Source organism: Ceratotherium simum, chromosome 4, assembly GCF_057802395.1.
Source record: "Ceratotherium simum simum isolate JZ-2026a chromosome 4, ASM5780239v1, whole genome shotgun sequence".
Classification (NCBI taxonomy): domain Eukaryota; kingdom Metazoa; phylum Chordata; class Mammalia; order Perissodactyla; family Rhinocerotidae; genus Ceratotherium; species Ceratotherium simum.
Genome location: NC_141903.1, coordinates 45049648 through 45076227, shown reverse-complemented (window position 1 = coordinate 45076227; position 26580 = coordinate 45049648). Strand labels below are relative to the sequence as shown.

General features: G+C 35.9%; 1 protein-coding gene across 1 annotated transcript in view; it reads left to right on the top strand.

The window, feature by feature from the left end:
- Positions 1 to 26580, top strand: part of ADAMTS19 (ADAM metallopeptidase with thrombospondin type 1 motif 19) — a 226973-nt gene that overhangs the window by 21145 nt on the left and 179248 nt on the right. Inside the window, exon 3 of the mRNA XM_004420243.3 lies at positions 25575 to 25740. Within this exon, the coding sequence (XP_004420300.2) occupies positions 25575 to 25740 (166 nt within the window). The remainder of the gene's footprint in view (positions 1 to 25574; positions 25741 to 26580) is intronic.

Genomic DNA, 26580 nt, shown 5'->3' with positions numbered 1-26580 from the left:
TTCCTGGAAATAATATCTTTGAGAGGAGAGGAAATACAGGGCTTGTAGTATTGAAATTTTGATGTATTCTACCAAATCACTTTCCAAAAATGCTAGACCAATTTACACTCTCACCAACTGTTCCTGAGTCCCTTTTTCCATAGTGAATATTAACATTCTTTTTATATTCAAACATATTTTATGAATTTATAATATTTCTTTCCATAATTTGCCTTTCTTCTTGGATTACATGCATATGATCTTTGCCCATTTTTCCATTAATCTTTAGTCATTAAAAGCTACACCTAGCTCTCCAATTAAAAACTATTCAGGTAGACAGAAAAGCACAGAGATTAATACAGCTAACACCCAGATTTCACAAATGTTAACGTTTTACTGTTTTTGCTTATGATCTTTATTTTTAAATTTTTCACATAATGTTGAAGCTGTTATGGTACTCTTCCACCAACCAGTTTCTTTTCTGAATCCCCAGATGTAACCACTATTCTCAAATTTGTATACATATTTTCCGTGCATATTTTAATAATTTTGTTAAATATGTATTCATACATCTATAAAATATATATAGCATTGTTCTGTGTTTTTAAAATTTGCATAAGTGGAATCATACAGCACAAATCCTTCTAGAACGTGCCTTTTTAAAATTCACTTTATATTATTGATTTGTATCCAAGTTGACCTGGCAGTTCTAGTCCACCCTTTAAACTGCAATATTTGTTTGAATACAATACAGTTTATTTATTCACTCCCCTATTGATGGATGATCATTTTCCCCCCTTTTTTACTTTTTTGGAATTACAGCAATATAATAATGATCATCTTTTTGTAGGTCTCATGTGCACATGTGCAGAAGTTTCTCTTGAGTATATACCTATCAGTAATATTTTGGCTTTTGGGATACACATCTTTGTATTTATTATATATTATCAAATTGTTCTTCATGGTGCTTATATTACTTCTTCCTCTTGCCAGCTGTGTATTTTCCCGCATCCGTACCAACAAACTCTGGTATTGTCAGACTATTATTTTTTCTTCTAATCCTACTCACAACTCAGTAATTGGTAAAATAAATAGACAGAAAATCTTTTTAAAAATGGAAAGACTGAACAGTACCATAAACCCAGTTGACTTAATTGATTGATACTTCCAGAAAATTTTGTGCTTAATAGACATAGAATAGTCATCAAGATAGATCATATGCAGGGCTGTTAAACTAGTCTCAACATATTTAAAATAAGTGAAAACATACTTATGTGTTCTCTGGCAACAGTGGATTTAATGGAAATCAACAACAAAAAAAATATCTAAAAATGATCATAAATTTGTAAATGAAACATTACAATACTAAATAACACATGGGTTGAAGAAGAAATCACAAGAGAACTTAAGTTTTGAAATGAGTGAAAATGAGAACACAATGTGTCAAAACATGGGATGTAACTAAGCAATACTTATGGGAAAATTCATAGCATTAAATACTTATATTAGGAAAGAAGATAGATCAATCTTAAAGTAGGAAAAGAATAGCAAATTAAACCCAAAATATATAGAAGAAAGGAAATAATATGTATAAGAACAGAAATCAATGAAGTTAACAAAAAAACAGAAAAGTAGAGAAAAATAATTTCTCAAAAGAACAATAAAATTGATGTATCTCTAGCTAAATTGATCAAAGAAAAAGAGAGAAAACACACATTAGCAATTAGGAATGAAAGGGAGACATCACTACAGTTTCTTTGAAATTAAAATGATAATAAGGAAATATTATGAACCTCTTTATGTCAAGAAAGTTTACAATATTAGATGAAAAAGACAAATCCTTGAAAGATCCATAAAAACAAACTGACTTAAGAAAACAATATAGGACATCTGTGGAGCCCTAAATATACTATAATTGAATTTATAGTTAAAATTTCTCCCACAAAGAGAATTCCAGGACCAGATGGCTTCGTTGGTGAATTTTGTCAAACATCTAAGGATGAAATACTACAAATTCTTTCAAGTAATTTCAAAGGAGAGAACACTTCCTACACTTTTTGAGACCAGCATTATCCTGATATCAAAAACAGAAAAAGATGTTACAAGGAAAAAACCTGTAGTCTAATTCCACATAAACAGAGACACTAAAATACTTAACAAATATTAGCAAATCAAATTGAGCAATAGATAAAAAGGATAATACATCATGACCAAAGAGATTTTATCCTGAGAATACAAAGATGGCTTAACTTTAAAAATCTGTATCAGTGTTGTTCCATACATGAGACAGATGAAGGAGAAAAACTATTTGACAATGCCAATAAATGCAGAAAAATAATTTGACAAAATTCAACATTCACTTATGATAAAAACACTAGGCAAACTAGGAATAGAATGTACCTACTGTAACCTGTTAATGCAAGTCTACAAAAAAACCCATGATTAACATCATTCTTAATTGTGGAAGACTGTATGTTTCCCCCCTATGATCAGGAATAAGACAAGGATGTCATTTCTGACCACTTCTATTCAACATTGCACTGGAGATCCTAGCCAATACAATAAGCAAAAATTAATTAAGTAATTAAAAAAATTAAAGACGTAGATAGAACAGGAAGAAGTAAAATTGTCTTTATTTGCAGACGACATAAGCATATACATAGAAAATCCTAAGGAATCTGTAAAATAGCTACGAAAACTAAGAAATGAGTTTAGAAAGGTAACAAGATGTAATGCCAATAAATGAATGTCTGTGTGGCAGAGAGAGAGAGAGAGAGGGAGGGAGGGCGGAAGAGGGAGGAAAGAAAGAGAGATATAGAAAGAGAGAGGGAGGGCGTTTATCAGTTCTTTTTCTCCTTGTCCTCTAGCATACTCCTACTCACCCCTGTCAGGTCCACATACTATTTCGTTTACTACATGTGAAACTTGGATGAGAGATGCGCGTCAATGTTACTGTAACTAATCAGAGTGAAGTTTGAGGTAATTAAACAGAATAACTTTTACTTACATAACTATATAACCTAGTAATTTATTTTAATTCCTAAAGAGTTTCAAGATTATTTTCTTCTCTTCAAAGGGATAGTTGAGCACTGTCAAGATGCAGACAAAGATTTGAGTCAGGGCTTAAAAAGCAAGATGGTAATTTCTCAATATATGATGCTATTTATTGGATACATAACAGTGCATTTCAACAATAAAATTAAACTCTGACCATTTTAAAGTACTATAAATGAATAAAGTTTAAAAACTCACTCTGTAGTAACTCAATAAAAGTATTTCTATTAATTTTATGGCCTTTGAAGTCTGTCTTTAAATTTAATGGAAGTGTATTTTATAATAAATATATATATTGTTTATAACAACAGGGAAAATCTGGCTCACCATCTTGCATAGTGTCTTGATCTACTTGTAAATGGTCGTATTTCTATTCAGGGATCATAATATCTATATAATATGTATAAAATATAATTAGCATATATATACTAATTGATGTAACTGGATTTTAAAGTGTTGTGTTTGTCTTCTTTTTATATATGTAGAATAATAAATACATTTATCCTTTTTCTTAGCACTGTACTGAATTTCAAATAGCATAATATTTTCTAGATGAACTTTTCTCAGTTTGAAATAATTAATCTCAGTTATGGAAATAATTAATTTTGATTTGTCTGCAGGAGTGGTCAGTGTCCTTACTAAGAGTCTAATTTAGTAAAACATGTGTCTTCACTTCTTTAAAGCAATTTGCTCCAGCACATACTGAATTAGTGAGAACTGTCATTCATATGTATTTTTTTGGGTAGTTGTTGACTTAAACCTGAAAGGATTCATACCTATATATGGATTTGAAGTCTACATGTTGGATAAATTGAGTAAATAATAAGTCACAGATAAATTGCAAAACCAAAAGAAAGCATGAGGCAATGTTGTAACTCCAGATTGTGTGGGTGGTATGATTTTTTTGGCCTCTGGTTTTACTTATTTTCTGTAAGAGACCCTGTTAATAGTCATAGCAAAGTAAATATACCAGGCTTTTATGTAGAATTGAAATCTTAATTATCTAGGGATAAAGTACTTAGTATTTTGTAAGGTGGAGCACAGGAATAGTTTACTTTCTGTAGAGATTTATAGTTGTGTAAAGTGCTTTCACATATATCATTTCATTTAATGGGCAGGAAGCTGTTACTTGTAAGATAGGAAAGGGTTGCTTTAATTTCATTCTTAATGTTGCCTTTGTCCTGACTAAGCTTTACACAGACACTCATACCCATTTGTATCTGCCAAGCATCAGCCTGGCTCCCAAGGCTGAAAGTGAACCAAATTTGGCGTGAGTGCTCTTTAAACTAGTGAGTGATGTTTAAGAAAATTAATCCAAAGTATAGAATATATTTTAAAATATTACAAAGACTCAGTAGTCTGTGAAGATCAGGCTTTTAATGTTACAAGGGAGCCTGTTTAGCTTTATTGCATAGTTTTGGTTTACTATCCAAGTGAGTAGATAGTAATTCTGACATCACTATTGTTAAAGGCCAGTATTTACTGAGTGCCCATTATGAAAAGTAAAGTATGATTTATACACTTAATTAAAACAATTTGTGGCTCTTCTCATCTTAAAGCTTATTATCAGAAGAAAAAGAAATGGATGTAGCAGAAGTGAGAGGAAACAGTGCCTATCAAAGGAAAGGGTTACTTTGAAATTCTGTTCTTATACTGTTCCTTGTGTACATCTGTCTCTGATTTGTGTTAGTTTGTAAGATCCTTTGGTAACCAAGATCTCTTCTCAGTAGCATGTGATGGGATGCTCAGTGAAGGCATTATGTTGGTTTTGTTTTGTTTTTGGTGAGGAAGATTGGCCCTGAAGTAACATCTGTTGCCAATCTTCCTCTTTTTGCTTGAGGAAGACTGACCCTGAGCTAACATCCATGCCAATCCTCCTCTATTTTGTATATGGGACGCCACCACAGCATGGCTTGATGAGCAGTGTGTAGGTCCATGCTGGAGATCCGAACCCATGAACCCTGGGCCGCCAAAGTGGAGCACATGAACTTAACCACTGCGCCACTGGGCTGGCCCCAACGAAGGCGTTATGAAGCCCATGTGGTTCAAAATCTGCTGGTCCAAGGCAGCTTCAATTTTCAAACAGAACTGCAGGGCACTTAACCTTTCCTTTTTTAATTCAGTGATCTCAGATCTTCCATCTTATCGTTTATGAGAATCTGATCAGGACCATTGGCTCTTAGTTTTCTGGGTGGACAAACAATTCAATTATAATTTCCTGAGAATGCTTGTTTTTATGTTTTCTAGGAAGCATATTTTGAGTTATGCAAATGCTTTGGAAGTGTCCACCTTTTGTAATTAGGGCTTTGGCACTATTCTTTAGAATAGTACATAGTGTTTGTTTTGCACATTATGATTGATGAAAACTTTTTACGGAGTAAACCATTTATTTCTTAGTAGTCATGGTCAATAGATCTTAGTATTCCCACACTAACAACGAGAAAAATAAGGACCAGGGAGGTTATATCACTTGCTTAAGCTCACACAGGTCCCATGTGTTGGAGCAGATACTGAGTTTGGTCTTCCAGTGCCACATCCTTTTTCTTTATGCTTCAGGTTTCTTCTTGATAGGTTGAATTGTATGAAATTGTCAATATATGACTATTTGCCCTACAATAAAAAGCAATTTCATAAGCTACAACCTAAAAAAAATCCCCAAACCAAAAAACTCCATTTAGTGCAAGCTCATTTTACATGCAGCTAAAACAATAATTTTTTTAAAAAAGTTCAATACTAAGTTTGAGGGAAAAAAACCTTAGTCATTAACGTTTGAAAATGAAATGCCAGAGCAAAGAAGCTTACTTTCAGAGTACTCTTTAAATTAAGAGCATGGACTCAGGAGCCAAAATGTGCGGGTTTGAATCCAACCTCTCCTGTTACTACCCTACAGCTGTGTGACCTAAGACAATTTACTTAACCACTGAGTGCCTCCATATCTTCACCTTTTAAGATTCAGTAAGTTACTTAGAACATGTCTGGCATCATTGTGAGGGCTATAAATGTGTTTGTTAAATAAAATGGAGACGAGAAATAAAGATAGAAAATGTTTTGGTTTATGCATTAAATAATTTTCTAGACCTTTCAAAATGCTACCTTTTAGATATTTTGAAATTAATTAAATGAATGCAGAATATTAAATTAGGTTAACATAAGTAATAGTGTACCCATGTGCAGTTTGTACATTAATTTGTTTAAATAGGTCTGGGAGAAAACATATAAAACTAATTACTCCTTGCATTCCAGGAAATGTCTGTTGGTTGATTGAGCAGTTAAATGAAATTTTCTCACCAACATTCTTTCCCCAAAATTCCTTTCAAATTTTCAGTGCTCAAATGCCATCCAGGAACTGATCTCCACAAGGACTCTGACACTTCCCTATTCAAGTACAGGCTTCTCATGGCCAAGTGATCAAAGTAACTATAAAATGCACATCCACAGAGATGATGGGTCAATTTGCTTGTTTTCTTATAGCCTTCAATTTCCTCTCTGGCCTTCCAAAATTTCAGAAGAATGTGTAGGAAACAGAAATAAGACAATGTGCATTGGTAGCCTGCTAAGGCCTGTGCTAAGGACTTTAGACGGTCAGAATAAATTCATAATATTGTATGAAAGGCAAACGAAGCATTCAGTTTCATATGTTGACTCTATCAAATCAAATAAAAATTAATTAAAATAATTAATTTCAAGCTTGTGAAAAATAGAGTAAATACTGGCTAAATGGAATTGAAGTCTTGGTAGGTAATGACATAAGAGAACCCCCTAACTCTTCAAATAAATCCATGTCTTCTGGTGCAGATGTGCAGTTTCATCCCAGGTACTGAGAGAATTTGCAGAGTAGACACTGAACTGCTATTACTTGTCTTTTAAAAATATGTATTTTATAACCACATTATTCTTTTAGATTGATCCAGACAGAAGTCATTTAGATTTTCTTAATTTTTTAATTATGAGGAACAGTTTGCACTGCCAATCTTCTACTTGCCCTTTCCATTATGCACGTGTGCGAGTATTTCTTTTCAGTGAAACTGCTGAGGCATTGAGTATGTACATTTTCATTTAAGAGATAGTGCAAAATTGCTCCTCAAAGTGTTCATACCAATTACTCTGCCACCAACACTGTTTCAGAGTACCTGTTCCTCCACTAACCTCTCAATCCTTGATATTGTCTAGTTTTAAATTTCGTTTCTATGTTGATGACTGTAAAATAGCATTCTATTATTGTTTCCATTTTAATGTCCTGGATTGTTGGTCAGGTTGATCATTTTTTCATGTCATCAGTCATTAGGGTTTCTTCTAATATTATGAATTTCCTATCATATAATTTGGGAATTCTTCTACTGTATTACCTTTCTGTCTCAGAATTATTTATATTTAAATAAATTTCTTTGTTACACATGTTGCAAATATTTTTTCCAGTCTGCCAAATTTGTTTTGTCAAAAAGTGTTTCTACATTTTAGTGTGATCAAATTTGATAATACTGTCCAATAGGATTGATGCATTTGGTGCTTCTTTAAGAAGACCTTTCCTTCTCCAAAGTCATAATCAAATCTCTCTACTATTCTCCTCTTTTAATACTTTTGTACTGTTGAGTTTCAATAAAAAGCAAGATGCAGAACGATGCATAGATTTTGTTGCTATTTATGTGAAAAAGAACTCACAATACTATGCGTTCTCTTGTGCGTGCCTATATGTGTATGTATAAAGAGACAAAAAGATCTAGAAGGAATCCAATCAAATTGATAATATTGAATATTTTTGGAGATAAGCGAAGGGGTCTAAGATTGAGGATGGTAGTCAAAGAGATCTTTACACTTACTGATAATTTTGAAACCTGTTTTGATGGAGAGTACTTGTGTATTGCTTGTGTGATTAAAGGTCGATGTATGTATGTACGTATATATTTACTATACTTATATTTATATTTATTATGAAAACAGTATACCTACATAAGAATTGTTTTTTAAAAAGAGATATGTTCATATTTTCTCTATTTATAACCACTGTTACAATTTTGATATACTGTTTTTATTACCAGTCTGTTTCTCTATGATTGTATTGAGTTGTTTTAAAAGTTCAAATTAAAGTGTACCTACAACTTTCATCATTTCTAAAGAAACTTAACATATCACAAGCATTTTACAGTATTGCCACGTAGACTTCAGTAAAGTCAAATTTAAAGAGAATATAACGTGTTTTCCCTGAGTATACCATAATTTAGCTTATTATTTCCTTAATGGTGGACTTTGAGATGGCTTCCATGTTTTTACATTTTTGAAAAGTGAATATTATCCTATGCATTTGCTGCTTTGTGTTGCTTCTTTAAGAAAATCTTCCCTACTCCAAAGTCATAATCATATCTCTTCCATATGTTTTTCTTTAATATTTTTTATGTTGTTGAATTTAATAAAACGAAGCAAGGTCTTATTTTGAATGTATCCCAAGAATAAATTACCAGAACTGCAATTACTGAGTCCAAAGGTGTAGGTAACGTGGCTGGTACAAAAATTTCCCAGAGGGCACTAAGTCGTGAAGTTAGTGATGCCACCAGTGAAGTTTGAGGGCACCAGGTTGACTTTATTTTAGCCAACTACGAATTATAATTTTATATGCTTTTTAAATTGCTATTTGAAACAGTGAAATTGTGCCTGATTGTTGGAATTTGCATTCTTTTAATGACTAGCCAGGAATGACCATGATTCCATACCTATTTCTCTACTTTGTTTCTTCCTTTGTGAATTGTACTTGACATTTATTCATTTGGCTGTTAGAGTCTTAGTGATTGTCATTTACAGAATTGATGTTATGTAATTATATTCATTCCAAATGTTTTCTGAATCCATTTTGCATTTTTAGTTGAACTTCAGTTAAAGTTCTCCTCTCAGCGTTTTGAATAACATTTTTTCTTCTTTTAAGTAAGATGTTTTGTAGTTATCTTTTTTTTTTTTTTTTTTGGTGAGGAAGATCAGCCCTGAACTAATATCCATTGCCAATTTTCCTCTTTTTGCTGAGGAAGATTAGCCTGAGCTAACATCTGTGCCCATCCTACTCTATTTTGTGTATGGGACGCCACCACAACATGGCTTGATGAGCGGTGCGTAGGTCTGCACCCGGGATCCAAACCTGCAAACTCTGAGCCTCCAAAGCAGAGCGCGTGAACTTAACCACTATACCACCAGGCTGGCGCCTGTAGTTATCTTTTTAAAGAAACACTTTAGGGGGCCGGCCCGGTGGCGCAAGCGGTTAAGTGCGCACACTCCACTGTGGCGGCCCAGGGTTCGCTGGTTCGGATCCCGGGCGTGCATCGACGCACTGCTTGGCAAGCCATGCTGTGGCGGCGTCCCATATAAAGTGGAGGAAGATGGGCACAGATGTTAGCCCAGGGCCGTCTTCCTCAGCAAAAAAAGAGGAGGATTGGCAGATGTTAGCACAGGGCTGATCTCCTCACAAAAAAAAAAAAAAAAAAAAAACACTTTAATGATTTGGGATGAGAATATTTAGGTAGATTTCTAACCATTTAAATGAAAGTATCTTAAGAACACTAATATCAACCGGGAAAGAGGTTTATGGGAAGCATCATGATTCTGTCTTTGACTCTGCTTGTTCAATAATTATTTTTTAATTTTAAGCACTTGTTTATTTTCAAATTTTACAGATGTATGATAGGGTCTGGTAACTGAAGCTCATGCTTGAACCAAAGTTGATTTCAGGAGTGAAAGGTAGAGCAAAAAGTATAGGTGAATGACTGCTTTCTAGTGAAGGCCCCCAGCTCCAATTACTGGAAATTCCAGTGTCTTCCATGGTGAGCAGGATTGTCTTTGGAGGAAGGTACCAAACAAGCTACATTAAGTTCTTTGAAAGCTTTGATAATTCAGCTGTTATTTGAAGATCTTTTAATGATGAAAGTCAATTAGCATTATGGATCTGCCAGACTCTGTGTTAGGCTTGGGTGTTAAGTGGTGAAGCAAGTCATGATGAAGAAAATCTGGTGAGAACTGGATCATGGCAGGCTTCAGTGGTTGGAAGCGGAGAATAGAAGAAACATAGCTGCTGCCTGAGAAGGTGCAGGAGGCAAACTGCTGTTCAATGATTTTAATCAATCTCTTAGATAAGAACATTAATATGATTCTAATTGAGTTTGCAAATGCTAAGAATCTATAAGTAGTTGCTAGTTTGTTGGATGATGGAGTCGATATCCAAAAATATTTTTAGTATCTTGGCTGCATATAACAATATAAAACTTATAAGAATAAAGGATTAAGTTCTACAAATAGTTTAAATAAAACTTTAGATGGAATAGAATGGCTTAACTCTCATACTTTATTACAACCAAGATAGAAGACAGAAGTGAAAATTACCCACATATTATTTCTTTCACAAGAATCACACCCGAGTTACTTTTCTGTTTGTTCATGGTGGATTGCTCTCAAGTATTTTATTTTTCCAAATATTTTATTTTCCTTTCAAACCACAGAGATTCCATATGTGAATGTTAAAGTTGCAAAATCCATATGTATGTGTGATGAATTTTGAGTTCAGACATTTCCCCATATTCCATTGAAATTTATATTGCATTTAGCTTTAATGAAATAAGGAATTGAACGGTAGTTGTATCTAATTTTTTATTTGAATTGTAAACAAATAAGTCTATATTTCAGAATGGTTAATTGCAAAGGATAGAGGATGTGGAACTGACAGAGAGAAGTATTCACTTGGGGCTACTGATTTGCAGTTGCCACCATCAGCAAGATTGGGAATAGCTGATTGCACCTTCCCTCCTTCTTGGTATATGTTTTTATCACTTGCCTTCCAGGACCCCACAACTCTCTGACTGCTCCCTCTCAGGCTGCTTCACTGATTATTCCTCTTCTCTGTGCCTTCTTTACACTTATGTGCCCTGGTGCTCAGTCACAGGCCTTCTTTTCCTTTCTATCTACGTCTATTTGGTGATTTTATCCAGTCTCATGGCTTAAATGCCAACTATAGGCCAATGACTCCAAAATAGATAACTCTAGTTCAGACTACTCTATTGAGCCCCAAGTTTGTATGTCCTGCTACCTACTTGATATTTCAACGTGAGGTCTGATAGATACATCAAACTTAACATGTTCCAAACTGAGCTGATCATCCCGCCTCTCCACTCCCCCCATCCTGCTCTCCCTACGTTATTCTTCATCTTATTGATGGTCAATTATATAGTTCCATTTGACAAGGGCCAAAAATCACATTGTGGTCCTGAATTCCTCTCTTTCTTTCAAACTGCACATTCAAGCATTGTATGTTCTGTTTAAATGATCTTCAGAGTTTATCCTGAATCTGACCAATTCCATTGCCATCAGTACCGCTCTGGCCTGAGCCACCGATAACCTCTCATCTGAATTGTTGCAGTAGCCTTCCCCCTCTATAGTGCATCCTCAATACAGCCACCAGAGTGAATCCTTTTTAATAGATCCAAGCATGTTTGTTGCAATACTTGTAATAGCAAGACATATGTAGTGAAAATTTAAAACATGAGTGCGAAAGATATGCACATCTTCAGTGTGGTAGTTCAGTGAGCAATAGAAGAGAATTGGTTTTGAAGGTGTGCAGGTCTGCTTCAATTGAATCAATAAATTGTTAAATTTAAAAAAAAATGATCTACAGCAAACAAATGTTAACATTTGTTAAATACTGGGAGTGGATTACTGAGCACTCTATTATCCTATGTATTTCTGAAAGTTTGAAGTACTTCCTGATAAAGAATGATAAAAAATAATAAATGAAAACACTTTCCATCTTGTCTTATACCAGTCTGTACCCAGTTATTAATGTGTTACTTTTCTTATACTCTCTTATTTCAACTCATCCTACGTGCTAAAGACATTTTTCATTCAGCATTCATTTCCATACTTTAAAATCAAAGAAAATAAACCTAAGAATGACATTTATAAACTAGAGAACATCCAAGTAAAATGAAAAGAATGAAGAAGGATAGGAAACCCATTTCACATCAGGAATGCTTATAGTAACTGGGCATGTGGAGAGAGGCCATGAGAGTGTGAAATGTGAAAAGGTGCTTAGGGTGCAGACTCAGGACTCGTGGTTTAGAGTCTTGGTGAAGAAGCCTTCTGGACCTTTTATAAAAATCTTTCTGAGAGTTACCACTGTCCAGTGGAGGCCTGGATGGCTTCAGAGTGGTGATTGAAATGCATAAACGGAATATTAAATATCAGGGATGTTGGTGAATGGGTGGAATTTTTCTTCTCTGGGTGGAATTTGGAACAAACTGACCCCTAATTTCTTGTTTAGATATGCTCTTATTTATAAATATCTTTCATAAAACATGATGGATGGCCGTAATATTTCTGATATGGTCTGGTATATTCAGAGTGCATTGGGTTCCAGTTTATAACAGATTATTTCAGCTCTATAGGTGTATGACCTTCCAAGGTAACCTCTAATAAACCAGCCTTTTATTACATTAGCTTTTTGAGCCTCTGGACTCACTGATGGGACATGTATAAAAGAAAGAGTAAAGAAAGGTTGGGAGGAAAAAAGGTCAAGTGTGTTCTTTAGGTTCTTAGTCATACATTTGTATTTGGGGATCTTGTAAAGGAACAAGCCATGTGAGAAAGAACTTTGTTGGTACAAAATTTATTGCTCTCTTTAAGGGGGAAAAAACACCAATATAATTTCTTGGTTATTACTTAATGCCGTTCAAAATGGGGGTGGGGGAAATGGGGAAATGTTGGAATGATCCAAGGGTCCTAAGTGGAAAAGAAAACAACACATTTTGCTAATGTAGGTGCAGATGGGAAAGAGGACTTAAAACCTACAATAAGTAAACTCAGTTATTATAAAAGATACTTAGGATTGTCTGTTTTAAAATGCCTGTTTTGTACAGTGCTGTATTTCCTGCATCTAACACATTAGCTGACACACAGAATGCACTCAGTAAATGTTGTCAAATAAAATAATGATTATATTTATTTGACCTTTCATTGGATCTGGAAAATAAGTTGCAGCACATTTTCCATGTCTCTGAGTACCAGTGCTATGGTCTTTGAGTAGTTTGCTCCACTAATCTTGTTTCCATGGTAAAATGAATTCGCATCTACTCTCTAGGGGTATGTAGGAGGTTGGCAACATCTCTGTTAATTGTGAGGTCACCAGTAAGACCTGGCAGTGATGAGTACTTCCCCAAGTCACAGCTGTGCAGCTTTCTCAGTGGTCTCATTCAGTTCCACTTAAAGCACAGAACTGGGCTGGAATTGCATGAGATAAGTGCTGCAAGTGCTCATCACCATGGTGAACGGCTCTGCAAAATCACTGAGTGACTAACCCTTTAACAACTAGGTGCACGACTGAATAGGTACCAACTCATTAAGTACTAGGGCGGGTGGCAAGTTGGAAGCCACCTTTTTAAAAAATAAGAATAATATAGGTCAGGCAAAGTTAGTTAATAAATTTAAATTTTCCTCAGGACTCGACAAAATAAAACATGTAAAATTCTCTCATTTGCAACAAAAGAAAGTCACATTGTTATCACTTTTGAGAACCTGATTGATATAGGCAGGGGAGTGTTCTTTTGCTCAGTTTTTGCTGTTGAATTTAATAGCAGCATGAGCACATGTGTTTGATCAAATTGCACAGGACTACTAAATTTTTAACTTGAGCAGGATGGGTGAGACAGAGCCATAGTTTCTTCAGTGTGAACTGAATGACAACTTATCCTGTCTTTTCTTTAAAGCCACTTCTAGAAAGAGTTAATTCTGATTTAAAAAAATTAACTATACGAGCTCCTACTTTTCCTTTAACCTCACCGGCCTTCCTCCTCAGTCTCCTTTGCGGATTCCTTCTCTACTTCTCAGTGTTAGTTAGGGTCCTCGGGGTTTGGTCTTAGGCCCTCTTCTGTTCTTTCTCTACATTCTCTTTCTGGATAACATCACTCATCCCCATGGATTGAAAAATTATCTTTATGTTGGCAGCTCCTAGATATATGTCTCTAGCTCAAAACCCTCCACTAAGCTCTATACCCCAACTGTCTACTTGATTTCTCCACTTGGACGTTTCAGATATATCAAATCTAATAAGGTCCCATCAGAAACTTCAATTCTTTGCCCCTAAAATCTGTTTCATCCTCGGTATTTGACATTTATGTCTTAATCACAGACGTCTATCTCCCCTTCTTCAGTACTTAAGCCAGAAACTTTGAAGTCATCCTTAATTCTTTGTGTTATTGTCCTTCCATGTTCCAACATGGAGGTTGGGTGGTCACCCTCTGGTTTGTATGAGTATCCAAAATTAATCTCAAATGTATTTACTTTTCTCCACATCCTTAGTTCAGCCACGATGATCTTGCACTTGAACTATTATAACTGACTTCAAACTGGTCCCCCTGACTCTACTCTTGTCACCCTATAATCTGTTTTCCAAAAAAGAAGAATGACTTTCTTCAAAATTTATATCAGATTATGCTATCCACTGTCAGTTGCTTCCAGTTACACTTCAAATAAAATCTATATGTCTTTTCATGGTCTTCAGAGCTCTACATGAATCATGCCCTGCCAGCCCCTCTGTTCTGTTTTTGCAGCTATAATTATTTGTCTGTGACTCCTACCACTGGCTCAGTCTCCACAACAATTCTTTAACTGTGTCCTGGGTCATCTATAGGTCCTCCTCACCGATAGACTTTACAGTAATGCCACCATTATTTATTGTTTTAATTACTGCAGTAGCTTCCCTGCAAGTCTTGTATCTCTCCATTTCAACCTTTCTTTTAAATTAAAGTGTAATCTAAGTCGTATATGTACATCGTTTGAAAAGTCAATACTTATTACAAAAAATTATAATGGAAAACGTAAACTCTCCTGCCCCCTCCTCTCCATCCTTGATTTCTGCCCTCAGGGAGCAATTGCATTTCTTTTAGTTCTTGCCTTTCCTCTATATGGCTAAGTAATATAGTTATATTACTTATTATTTGTTTTTCTTTTTTTTTTTTTTTTTTTTGTGAGGAGATCAGCCCTGTGCTAACATCCGCCAATCCTCCTCTTTTTTTGCTGAGGAAGACGGCCCTGGGCTAACATCTGTGCCCATCTTCCTCCACTTTATATGGGACACCGCCACAGCATGGCTTGCCAAGCAGTGCGTCGGTGCGCACCCGGGATCCGAACCAGCGAACCCCGGGCCGCCGCAGCAGAGCGCGCGCACCCAACCGCTTGTGCCACCGGGCCGGCCCCTGTTTTTCATTTTTAAAATATTACTGTGGCGTAAACATATGGAACACAAATGTATGTTGTTATAAATGATAATTAAAAAGTGTATACTTTTGTAAACACAAAGTCAATATATTGAATTCCTCCCATGTATCTTCCAGGGTCATAGCCTTAGTATATGGTATCCTCCATCTAATACGCCACTCTTCCCTCACTTATATTCTTTTTCATATGGCTGTCTCCTTCTTTAGGTCTTGTTGCTTCAAGTGCTATCTCCTTAGAAAGGTCTGATTGGGCCACCCTCTCTAGCATTTCAACCTCCACTCTATTTCTCTCAGATCCTTGTTTGTTTCTTTAATGATACTTTTCACAATTTATAATTTCTTAAGTATATTTGTCTGAATACCTGATTTTTTCCTGTCTTTCCTTCTAGTATATAAGGTCCATGAAAACAGGGATTAAATCTGTTTTCATCTTTGAATCCTCAGTGCCTTGCATACTGCCATATGATAGGTAGTCAGTAGGTACATTTCTAATGAACAGTAAATAATCATCAGGAAGATACAGTGGAACATAATAGCTTTTGTGTAGACTGGTTGATAAACTTAGAAGTAGATTTAAAACTGAATTTGCTCCCTGTTTCTCAACTCACTTTTGGCATATTTAAAGAATCCATAGACATCCCAATGGATTAATTAAAAAATCTTTATAAGCAACAAGAGATTACAGTAAAGTGAAGGGATACAAGAAAGTATAAGAAAATCAACAGCTTTTCTTGAGCAAAAACTAGACTATAAAATGAGAAATGAGATAACCATCATATTAATAAAAAATCAATCATTTTGAATAACTAAATGGTATGATGGAGCATTCATTTACCACTTTACCAGTTTTTACCACTTCCTTTTCACTTCAACATAGAACAGCTTCTGTTTATTATCATACTTGTGATGTTTATCTATAATGGAGTTAAAAAGGGACATTTTTGAAATTGTTTTTAAGTCCATATCTCTGTCAAGTGTTGGGGAAAAGTTAAAAGAGGGCAGTGGTTTTCAAGAAAATGGGAGAAAAGGAATATTTTTTTGATTTGTAGGAATGCAATCTGTTCCTGTGTAATTATTATGTAGATAAAATAAGACCATGTTGAAAGAACATAAGACAAAAGGCCATCGTGAAGCGTCCCATAGTAAAATCTGTAACCAGTGTCTAAGAAAAGATAGATGGTCTAAAAGCCAAAGGAGGATTTCATCAGAGTTTATTATTGAATATGAATCAAATAAGTGACACTGCTATGGAATGCCCGTGGGTTCCTTTCTAACAATCATTTCCCATCTATCACTCTGCTCCAGCTGCACTAGCCTTGCTTTTCTTTAAACATGCTGAGCTTGTTCCCATCTCAGGGTCTTTGTTTCTCCCTCTGCCTAGAATATTCTCCCCTTACACCTTGGCCTGGCCATCTCTCATACTCTAGGTCTCTGCTCAGATATCACCTCACCCAAAAGGCCATCCCCACATCACCCTCTACCCCCTTCATAGTACTTGGCACCTGAGTTCATATTATACATGTATAACTTTTCATTGAGTAAACAGGACTCAAGGGATATCATAGTAAAACAAGCAGTTGTTTTCCCCCTCTGGTCTTCCTTCTGGTGTTCTTCCCTCTTAGGTTGTGAGAAGTACCCTGGCAAATTTAGTCACAAATAGTCTCTGTTTGGTAATTAAAATATTTGTCCTGTAATCATCAAACCATCCAAATTTATGTGCAGTTGATTTCTCTACCACACCCCCTCCACATTCAGGCTTTCTTAGAGCTAATCGCATGCAGTGAAGAAGGGAGAATGGAGTCCGAGTCCTCGTTAATTCCCCACCTCAAGCCTTCATTCCTCCTGCTCAGTGGACTGGGCATCCTCTGGCTCCTCTAGGACTTAAGCTGGAAGGGAGACGAGAAGAAGGAGAATGCTTAGGGGACTGATGGTGTCACAGGATGGTGTTGCTGAGCTCTATTTGGCAGGTGTTTAAAAAGGACACTTTCTCTCTCATGGGCCACACTTGGGTTCTTGGGAGGCTCCGCTCTTCAGAGATGCCCAGTCCCTGGGGTGTCACACTTATCCTTTAAGAGGGTTAATTAATCTTCTCCAGATGGTCACTTTCAGCTCCTGCCTTTGTCCTTAGGTATCTGGTGGGATAATTTCAGGCTATAGTTTAACCTTGTTTTTGATTGTGAAGTAGAACACAGACGAAGAGGTGTATTAATCATCAGTGCAAAGGTTATGAACAAATGGTTATGGAGCAATTGTATGTGTAACTTTGACCTGGTTGAATAAATAGCACATTGTCTCCCTTTTTGCAGTGTAAGTTGCTGATGAGTCTTGCCAGCCTTGTTCACTGCTGCACCCTGAGCTCTGGCTGTACAATGTTGATACTCATAAGCATTTTATTGAATAGAGGGTTGAATGAATGAATAGATAATAAAATTATGATATATTTAGAGGACAAACTATTATTCAGCAATTAAAAACCAGGCTTATAAAGATTATTTAATACTATTAAGAAAGAAAATAGCTATTAAGCTATTCTTTTATTTACTTTTCCTTTTTATTTTTTGAGCAAGATTAGCCCTGAGCTAGCATCTGTTGCCATTCCTCCTTTTTTTTTGCTGAGGAAGATTGGCCCTGGGCTAACATCCGTGCCCATCTTCCTCTACTTTATATGGGATGCTGCCACAGCATGGCTTTACAAGCAGTGCATAGGTCCGTGCCTGGGATCTGAACCCGTGAGCCCCTGGCTGCCGAAGCGAAGCACTCGAACTTAACCGCTACACCCCCAGGCTGGCCCCAAGCTATTCTTAATGAGAAAATATGGTAGAGTATAAAACATTAACCTATGTGTGCATGTGTATGGGCACATACACGCACATGCACAAGTACATCACACATATATATTTATGTGTGTGTATGTTAATAGACTAAAAAGAAATATATAAATACATATGTAATTATTCTATATGATGGGATTTGGGATGATTATTTTCTTTTTTTTTGCTATATTTTTAAAATGTTCTTCTATTTAAAAGTTCTGGTTTTATAATCAGAAAACATTTAAAGAAAGAAAATAGAAAAGAGAATTAAAAGAAAGGAAAAAGGAAAGAAAACTAAAACCTTGAAATATTCTCCCGAATCTGCCATGGGGGAGTTATTGGGCATCCACTATTGAAGGAGGCCTGGAGATGAAGCCCTCAGCCCCCTCAGAGAGCCAGTGTGCCTTTGGCAGCCAATAAGTCTGATCACATAAAACAGTCAGCTCAAGATAAAGTTCAGAGCCTAATGCGGTATTTTTGTCTTCTGCTTGGTGAGGGATGGGGCCTGGCCTTGCTATTGATATCAAACTTTGGACATCTACCATCTGTGAGGTGTTGTGCTTGACGTCAAATCCTCAGTGCAAAATTTTTTAAAGATGAGAATTGTTTGGAGTAACAGTTGTATGGCAGGCCTAGCCTTTTTCAGATAGCTTCCCAAAGGCAGCGTGTGCTTGAAGCCAGGCAGTCTTTGGTTTGAATCCTGGCTCTGCCACATACTGATTTGTAATCTTAGGGCACAATAAATCTTTTTGAAACTCACGTTTTTCAACTATAAAACTGGTGAAATTAGCATATGCCAAGGTTGCTGTTCGATTAAAGGAAATAATGTATATACAGTATCTGACATTCAGGCATATTATTTTCTTATATTATTGTTTTCTTTTTTTTTTTTTTATAAAGATTTTATTTATTTATTTTTTCCCCCAAAGCCCCAGTAGGTAGTTGTATGTCATAGCTGCACATCCTTCCAGTTGCTGTATGTGGGACGCGGCCCCAGCATAGCCAGAGAAGCGGTGTGCGCCCGGGATCCGAACCCGGGCTGCCAGCAGCGGAGTGCGTGCACTTAACCGCTAAGCCACGGGGCCGGCCCATATTATTGTTTTCTTATAAATAGTTTAATGTAAATTTGGAACAGGCAGAGTAAAGGACTATATAAGTTTTTTAGCCTGGGTAACTAGAGAAAAATGAGAGTCATGAATAGACATACAAACTTAGAAAGGAGGTGCTGATTTGGGGAGAATGACAATAGAACTGAAGTGAGATAATGAGAGGTGAGAGGTAAGGAGAGTGGATCTTGAATGGAAATAGTGGACTGCGAGGGGGATTTGAGAATCATCTCTGTACAGGGGGCTGTAAAACCGTTGGGGGTGATAAATGCAGAGAACAGTTGTTGACCACAAACCTGCCTTGGAGTAAGGAACATGACCTGTTTAAGGAAACAGAAACAGTTGCTAGAGAAGAGAGCTAGAGCAATGTAGTATTCATGGAGGAGAAAAGTGGTCAAGGGTCCAATGCCTTAGAGAGGAGAGTAAAGGAAAGGAAGTTGTGGGTGGCCTCAGAGCAATTTCTGGCACTCAATGGGGGAAACCAGAATGCAGGTGGAAATGTTAAGTAGAATGTAGGTAGCAAGCAAATTTAGAGTGATGTATTAAAACCAAAAGTCAATTTGGAAGTTGGGAGGCCTAGATTCTAGCCCTGACATTCACATGAACTCTGTGTGTGATTTTAGGCAAGTCATGCAACATTTCTAAGCCTTGGTTTTCTTGATTTTAAAACCCCAGTGATGACTGGATGCTTTCTAAGTTTCCGTCTACCATTGTAGTTTCATGATTCTTTTTGAAGCCCTTTGGCAGGGAAAGAAAATGGAATGATGTGAACAGTCTGGTCACATGAAAGCTTTTCCTAAAGATAGAGCTTGGGCACACAAGGAAAGCAACATTGGAAATACCAGGGGGAAGAAATAAAATTGTAATTTCCCGCCAGATGGAGTCACAGCTGGAGTGAATAGATGCTCTTCAGAGCGGTGAATGGATATATTTTCTTTTATCTCAAAAAGGAAGAATGTATTGAGTTAAAAGCAACATTCCCTGAGTACCCGCTTTGTACCAGGCCTTGTGTATGGAAGGCATGAAGATGAGCACTATGCCGAAAGCCTTCCCTCAAATAGCTCATGGTCTAATCAGAGAGACACGAAAATAATAACCACAGGGGATTTATTAGTGTAATAATGGGAAAGGTACATTGTGGAAGTGGATAGGGGAGGCGGTGGTTACTTTGGAGAGAGGACATGGTTGGCTTGATTTTGAAGAAATAACTCTTCATGCTGACAGTGACTTTCTGGAAAGAGAAAAAGACATGTGCAGTGTACCAAGATGTGGTCATGCAACTAAAAGTTACTCTGAAATATGTTAAAATATAAAGTTTATTCACACAATCGAAATTTGTTTGTTATGGTTATATATGAAGTTTAAATAGTAAAAATAAAGCTGGAGAGGTAGGCAAGAGTTTATCATGGCCTGATACCTTATATATCCTTCATTAAGGAGAAAGGGGAAACATTGAAAGGGTTGAGTCAGGAAGAGTATTCTAGTGTGATAAGACAATAGGATAGATACGGTGTCAGAAGTGACTTTTCATACAGATTTGTGTGTACAGATAGAATACACAAATGTGTAAAAAATAACTCCCATTTAAGTAATATTGAAAATGACATTTCTTTAATAAAGCATAAAACAAACACAGTATTGATTTATGTCAAGCCGTATATTGTGCTTACATTTTAAACTATATAGTGCTTTATTTGCTTAATGAGATATACACTATAACATTACTATACAAGAAAAGCTTAAAAAAAAAACCAAACTTATATAGAAGCTTAGATCATGTAGAGCATCAGATATTTGTCTCAAATGTTTTTACGATCATGTTACCAATGCCAGATCCTTTCAGCAACTTCTATTACTGCTGTTTAGAAATAAAACACTTGTGCTACTTCCAGTATCTCACTAATTCTTTAATATATCTGAGAGTCAGACAATAGACTAATCATCCTCAGAACTTCAGGCCATTGACTTTCCTTTTCCTATCAAGAACTTGGTCATTTGATGTTTTCAGTTATATGGGTTCATCTTATTTTTCGGTTACATTTTCCCATTTCTCTACTCAAACCAGGCATCTTCTTGAACTGTTTCCTAGACTCCACATCCTCTTTGCCCTTGTTCATAATGCTCCTCATAGGGAGCAACCTTGCCCCAGCCTTATCCAAATCCTGCTATCCCTCAAGACTCTTCTCATATCCTGAAATTATAATGATCCACTACCTTCCTCATGTCCTTTAATGCTTAAGGTGTTTAGTTCTTGTGATATGCCATATATTTTTAAAAGTAGAATACTTTCAAAGAGTCTCACAATATGCAGTTTGTTTTTTTATTTTTTTTATTTACTTTATTTCCCCCCAAAGCCCCAGTAGATAGTTGTATGTCATAGCTGCACATCCTTCTAGTTGCTGTATGTGGGACGTGGCCTCAGCATGGCCGGAGAAGCGGTGCGTCGTTGTGCGCCCGGGATCCGAACCCCGGGCCGCCAGCAGCGGAGCGCACGGCACTTAACCACTAAGCCACGGGGCTGGCCCACAATATGCAGTTTGAACCTCAGATAAATACCTTCAGCCAGTCCACTGAAAGTTTACCTAGAAAACCAAGGTGCTGGAAAATAAAATTTCCAGAAAGGAACATGGAAGAATGACGAGAAAACTTGAGATATCTATAGTAGTGCTTCAGTTCTGTGAGTGAGGAAGTGAGGCAGTGGAAGGAAGCAGTTAACTTAGCAAGAGTGGGAACAAGAGTGGAGGGTGCCACGTTGCTTTCTAATTTTTTAGTTACTCTTAGATTAGAGTTTTAGAATCTGTCCATCTATTTAATAGACCATAGTTAATTTAAATTTGAACAAATGAAACATTTATATTTGGTAACTTGAAGCAACAATATATAAAAATCCGTGCACATTGGCCAAATCAAATTTCGTGTTGTGATTAGAAGTTAGTGGCAGTGTCAGTACACCTACGTGGAGATGATGTTAATGGTTGTTTTAAAAAGCACAGAGGAATCTAAATAAAGAAAAAGTAAAATATTGGCACCAGTAAGAAAAGAAATGGCTGGTAACTTATTTTCACTTATATAAGCGATGGTAAATTTGCAAAATACTGAAATTCTTGCTAAAATATCAAGGAATAGCCTTCAGTGACAAAAGAACAGATGCCACCATATGAGAAAATGCACACGATGACAGAAATAAGGTAGGAAACCACCATTAAATAATTTCATTTCCAAATATTTGCATGAAATGTCTCAAAATAGGTAAAATCATTTTGAAGAATCTAAAAAAGGCAATCTGGGAGAAAAACCCTTGTATAGTTTGCATTTATTTTAAATAATGTCTTCTGCTATATTAATTCACATAATCTTTTTCTTTCTGAAATTGAAAGGACAATATTTGCATTAAAGTGAATGCTGCCTAACTGTGGATTGTTGTACACGGGCCCTTGTGCAGAGAGGTTAATATGGATTCGTGTTCTTCCTGGCTTGTAAAATCAGAGTGCCAATAAAACAATCTGTTTTGTTAGTGGAAAAAGTGAGCCCTTTGTAGGGACACAGAAAACATCAAGATTTTCTGCAATTCTGCTTTAATACAAGTTATTATCTTGAAAGATATGGAACTAAACTAGAGGACTTCCTGTGCTGTAGGGTAGTATTCTGGTCTCAGATAGAAAACCCTTCACTGAAGAGAGAACACTGAACACTTGGTGCTAAATATGCCGCAGAATGAGCTGAGTGTGGCACACTGTGGTCAGACAGTAAATATGTATTGAATGGATGAGTCACCGTTTATAATTATTCCAACATTTTTTTCCACTTTAAAAGTGGCCTTCTCATTTTTAAAAGTGTCTATAGGTAAAATCCTAACACAACAGATAATTCTATGTTATGAAGAGGTTTCCAAATTCTAACTGAAAAACCCCACTTATTTCAGACAATATTTAATATGCTAATATGGGGTTACAAAGATGAACAAACTTTGATTCTTTGGAGTCTCTGAGCTCTTCAGTCCATACTCAAATGTTTGGGTGCTTATATGTATTGTGGTTATTCTTATTAATAAAATAGAAATCATGGCAAACATTTATTGAGTGGTTACCCAGTATCAGATCCTATGATCAGAGCATTATATGTGCTTTAAACAATGAATCTTTCAAACAACCCAGTGAAGCTGTTGTATGGATAAAGGCACTGTAACTTTTTCGTGGTTACATGGCTAGTAGTAGGTTATGAACCCTAATAATCTTAAATTCAGAATCTGTTCTTGGAGTCATTAAATTTTATATGATAGTATGCAATTAAATTTTACAGGTTTATTGTTATAAACCTAACCATGCTTATAACCTGCTGAAAGAATGTATCAGATTGCAAATTTATGATTTAGCGAAACTGAGCATGTTTACTTGAGATGTTCTGAGTATCGTAACAAGTATTATTTTAATCATCAGCACACTGTCAGTTTTATTAGTGACCTTGAATATTGAATGAACTTCAGAATCACACTAATGTATAAGAGTAACTTTTTCTCTATTTTCACAGTCTGGATCAGTGATATATAATGTGACACCACCTAGCCTCAAGCCCTGTGTAGATGTATTACATCTTCAATGATTATTATTTAAATTTAAAATATTTGATATTCTCTCTTTTCCCATCAAATGAGGCACAGGGAAAATTTTTGGATTTTTTGGGGGTTTTACATTATTCCCATCTGCAAATGATGTGTGCATGCATGTGTGCGTGAAACAGAGAGATAGAAGGAGAGGGAGAGGCTGGAAGAGAGAGAGAGGAAAAGGAAGGGAGAGAGAAAAGAGAAAGAGACAGAAAGAGATGGTGGAACTGTTATGCTAGTCCTTGAGAATTTTATTAGTGATATAAAAACTCAATAAAATGAAATTGATGAGGATTTTTAGATTTATTCTTAAGGTATCTTGTAATGTCAAATCTGCACAGCACAAACATGAGGTAGCATATTGGCAATCACCTGGTCTTTCTGTGTAGAAGATGCAATAAACTTTAATAATTAAAACAAAACAAAAGAAAAAGCCTCTTCTATATTTCTAAGGAACACATACATTTTTTTTTTTGCATAGATTTATTTTTTCTTAATATCTGGTTTGGAAGAATTACTATATCTGAAGAAGTAATTATATTATTACTATGCTAGTTATATGCAGATCAAATTAAAGTGAACTATACATAATTTTCTTATAGTTAATGCAGAACAGAATTAAGAACTTTGATATTAGCAGATTGAGTACGAATAATACTGGTTCTAGGGGATTATTTCTTCAATATTTACTAAAGGGCCTGGCCCCGTGGCCTAGTGGTGAAGTTTGGCACACTCTGCTTTGGTGGCCCGGGTTTGGTTCCCGGGCATGGACCTCACCACTCAGTGGCAGCCATGCTGTGGTGGCGACCCATATACAAAATAGAGGAAGTTTGGTACGGATGTTAGCTCTGGGCAAATCTTCCTCAGGCAAAAAGAGGAAGATTGGCAACAGATGTTAGCTCAGGACTAATCTTCCTCAGCAAAAAAAAAAAAAATTTACCAAAGAGTTAGCAAATAGTCAAATATGTTTTATATGTATGTATTACAGTAGAGTATGATAATAAAAATTGAAAAGATCAAGTCATATGTTCTTACATGTGGAATATTTTCCTAGTTATAATGCAAATTTATATTCTAAAAAAGGAAAGAAAGAAATGACTAGGCTTAGCTTTAATATAATAAAAGGATACCTACTTGTTATAAGTTCTTTTTATTGATCAAACCATATTTTACAGTTTTTAGCCCTCTGTCCAAAATTGACTAACTTTAAAAACATGGCGTGGTATGAAATGAAACTCATTTATGTAAGTGATGCTTCATTTTTTCTGTAATTTATTGTTGAAAGGTATTCAAATTGCTTAGTACTTGGCTTTAAGAATGTTTTATATAATAATTTCAATGCTATGTTTCCTACATTTGCTTTGATATGTTACATGAATTACTTTATTAAGTAACAGTCATCAAAAAGTTGAACTATGTGGTGTACACAATTAAAAACTGTATTGCTCTTCTGTACATGCTGTACGTGTAAGTGACCCCATGGGTCTCCCAAAGTGAGCCTTTAACATTCCAGAGTTTTACTGTGCATCTGTTGCTGGCATCTAGCCTCCCACCCACACAGGCTAAGACTAGCTAAATGAAGTTTATGCTAGTGCAATAAAGTAGGTAAAGATGAAGTAATAAAATGGGAAGACAGTTACCTTATTAGTGGGGTGCTAAAGTAGCTTTACTAGAAGAATGTATGCATATACGTGAAAGAAAATAGAGTATGTGTGAGTAGGAGAACCTAGAATCTAATTTATTTAAATGGTATTTCTTACATATCTTTTCATGTTATATATTCCAGATGGGATTTATACAGCTCAATGAGGACTTCATATTTATTGAACCACTCAATGATACGATGGCTATAACGGGTCACCCACACCGTGTATATAGGCAGAAAAGGTCCACGGAGGAAAAAGTCACAGAGAAGTCAGCTCCTCATAGTCATTACTGTGGTATCATTTCAGGTAATGTCTTCTCCTGAAAGGGTTTAACTAAATACGCAATGTGAGATGAATCCTTTAAAAACTTTTTCCTTCCTTTGTTCCTTCCTTCCTTCCTTCCATCTATCCATCTATCCATCTACTAGCTTTATCTTTTTCCATGTGGAATCTCTTTTGGTTAATGACAATTACTTGTATCTATTTTAGACTTACCTTTTAGTTTTCTATGAGTAATACATTTTAATATCAAAAAATAGAAACTTAGAAGGACTTCAGAGATTGATATATAACATTCCCTATACGTCTCTTAAACTGTGACGTGTTCCTCATCGGATACTGTTCACCTCACTGGAATAGAAATGACACAGAGAATTCCAGATCTCCTGAAACTGAATACTGTGAGCTCATAGACTTATTTTAGTCCCTTCTATGAGAACATCATAGATATCTCTTTACTTTGACCAGGAGCATCTTCAATGTTTTTCTTCCTTTTTTAATATCTGACCCAAATAAAAGTCATCTTGGATGTTAAAATCAGCAGAGGAATAAGGGAGAAGAGTAAAGATTTATTTCTTTGTTCTCAGTATCAGAATACCTTAAATCTGGAAGTTTCAGAGGCTCATAAACATTCCCAACCATCGAATCCTAGTCTCTGTTTGTCTGCCAGTTCTTCACAGAAATAAAATGGGGGTGACTGTTTTGTGCACTTCCTTACTTTCCTTGGCAGAGAACTGTGGCATTAGCAAGAACAGTAAGGAAAAATGAATGATTTCTATTACATCAGTAGGACCTGAAAGTCATAGCCAACATTCAGAAAATCATTAGAAGTTTCCCTAGGAAAACTTTCTAGACATATAATTCAGA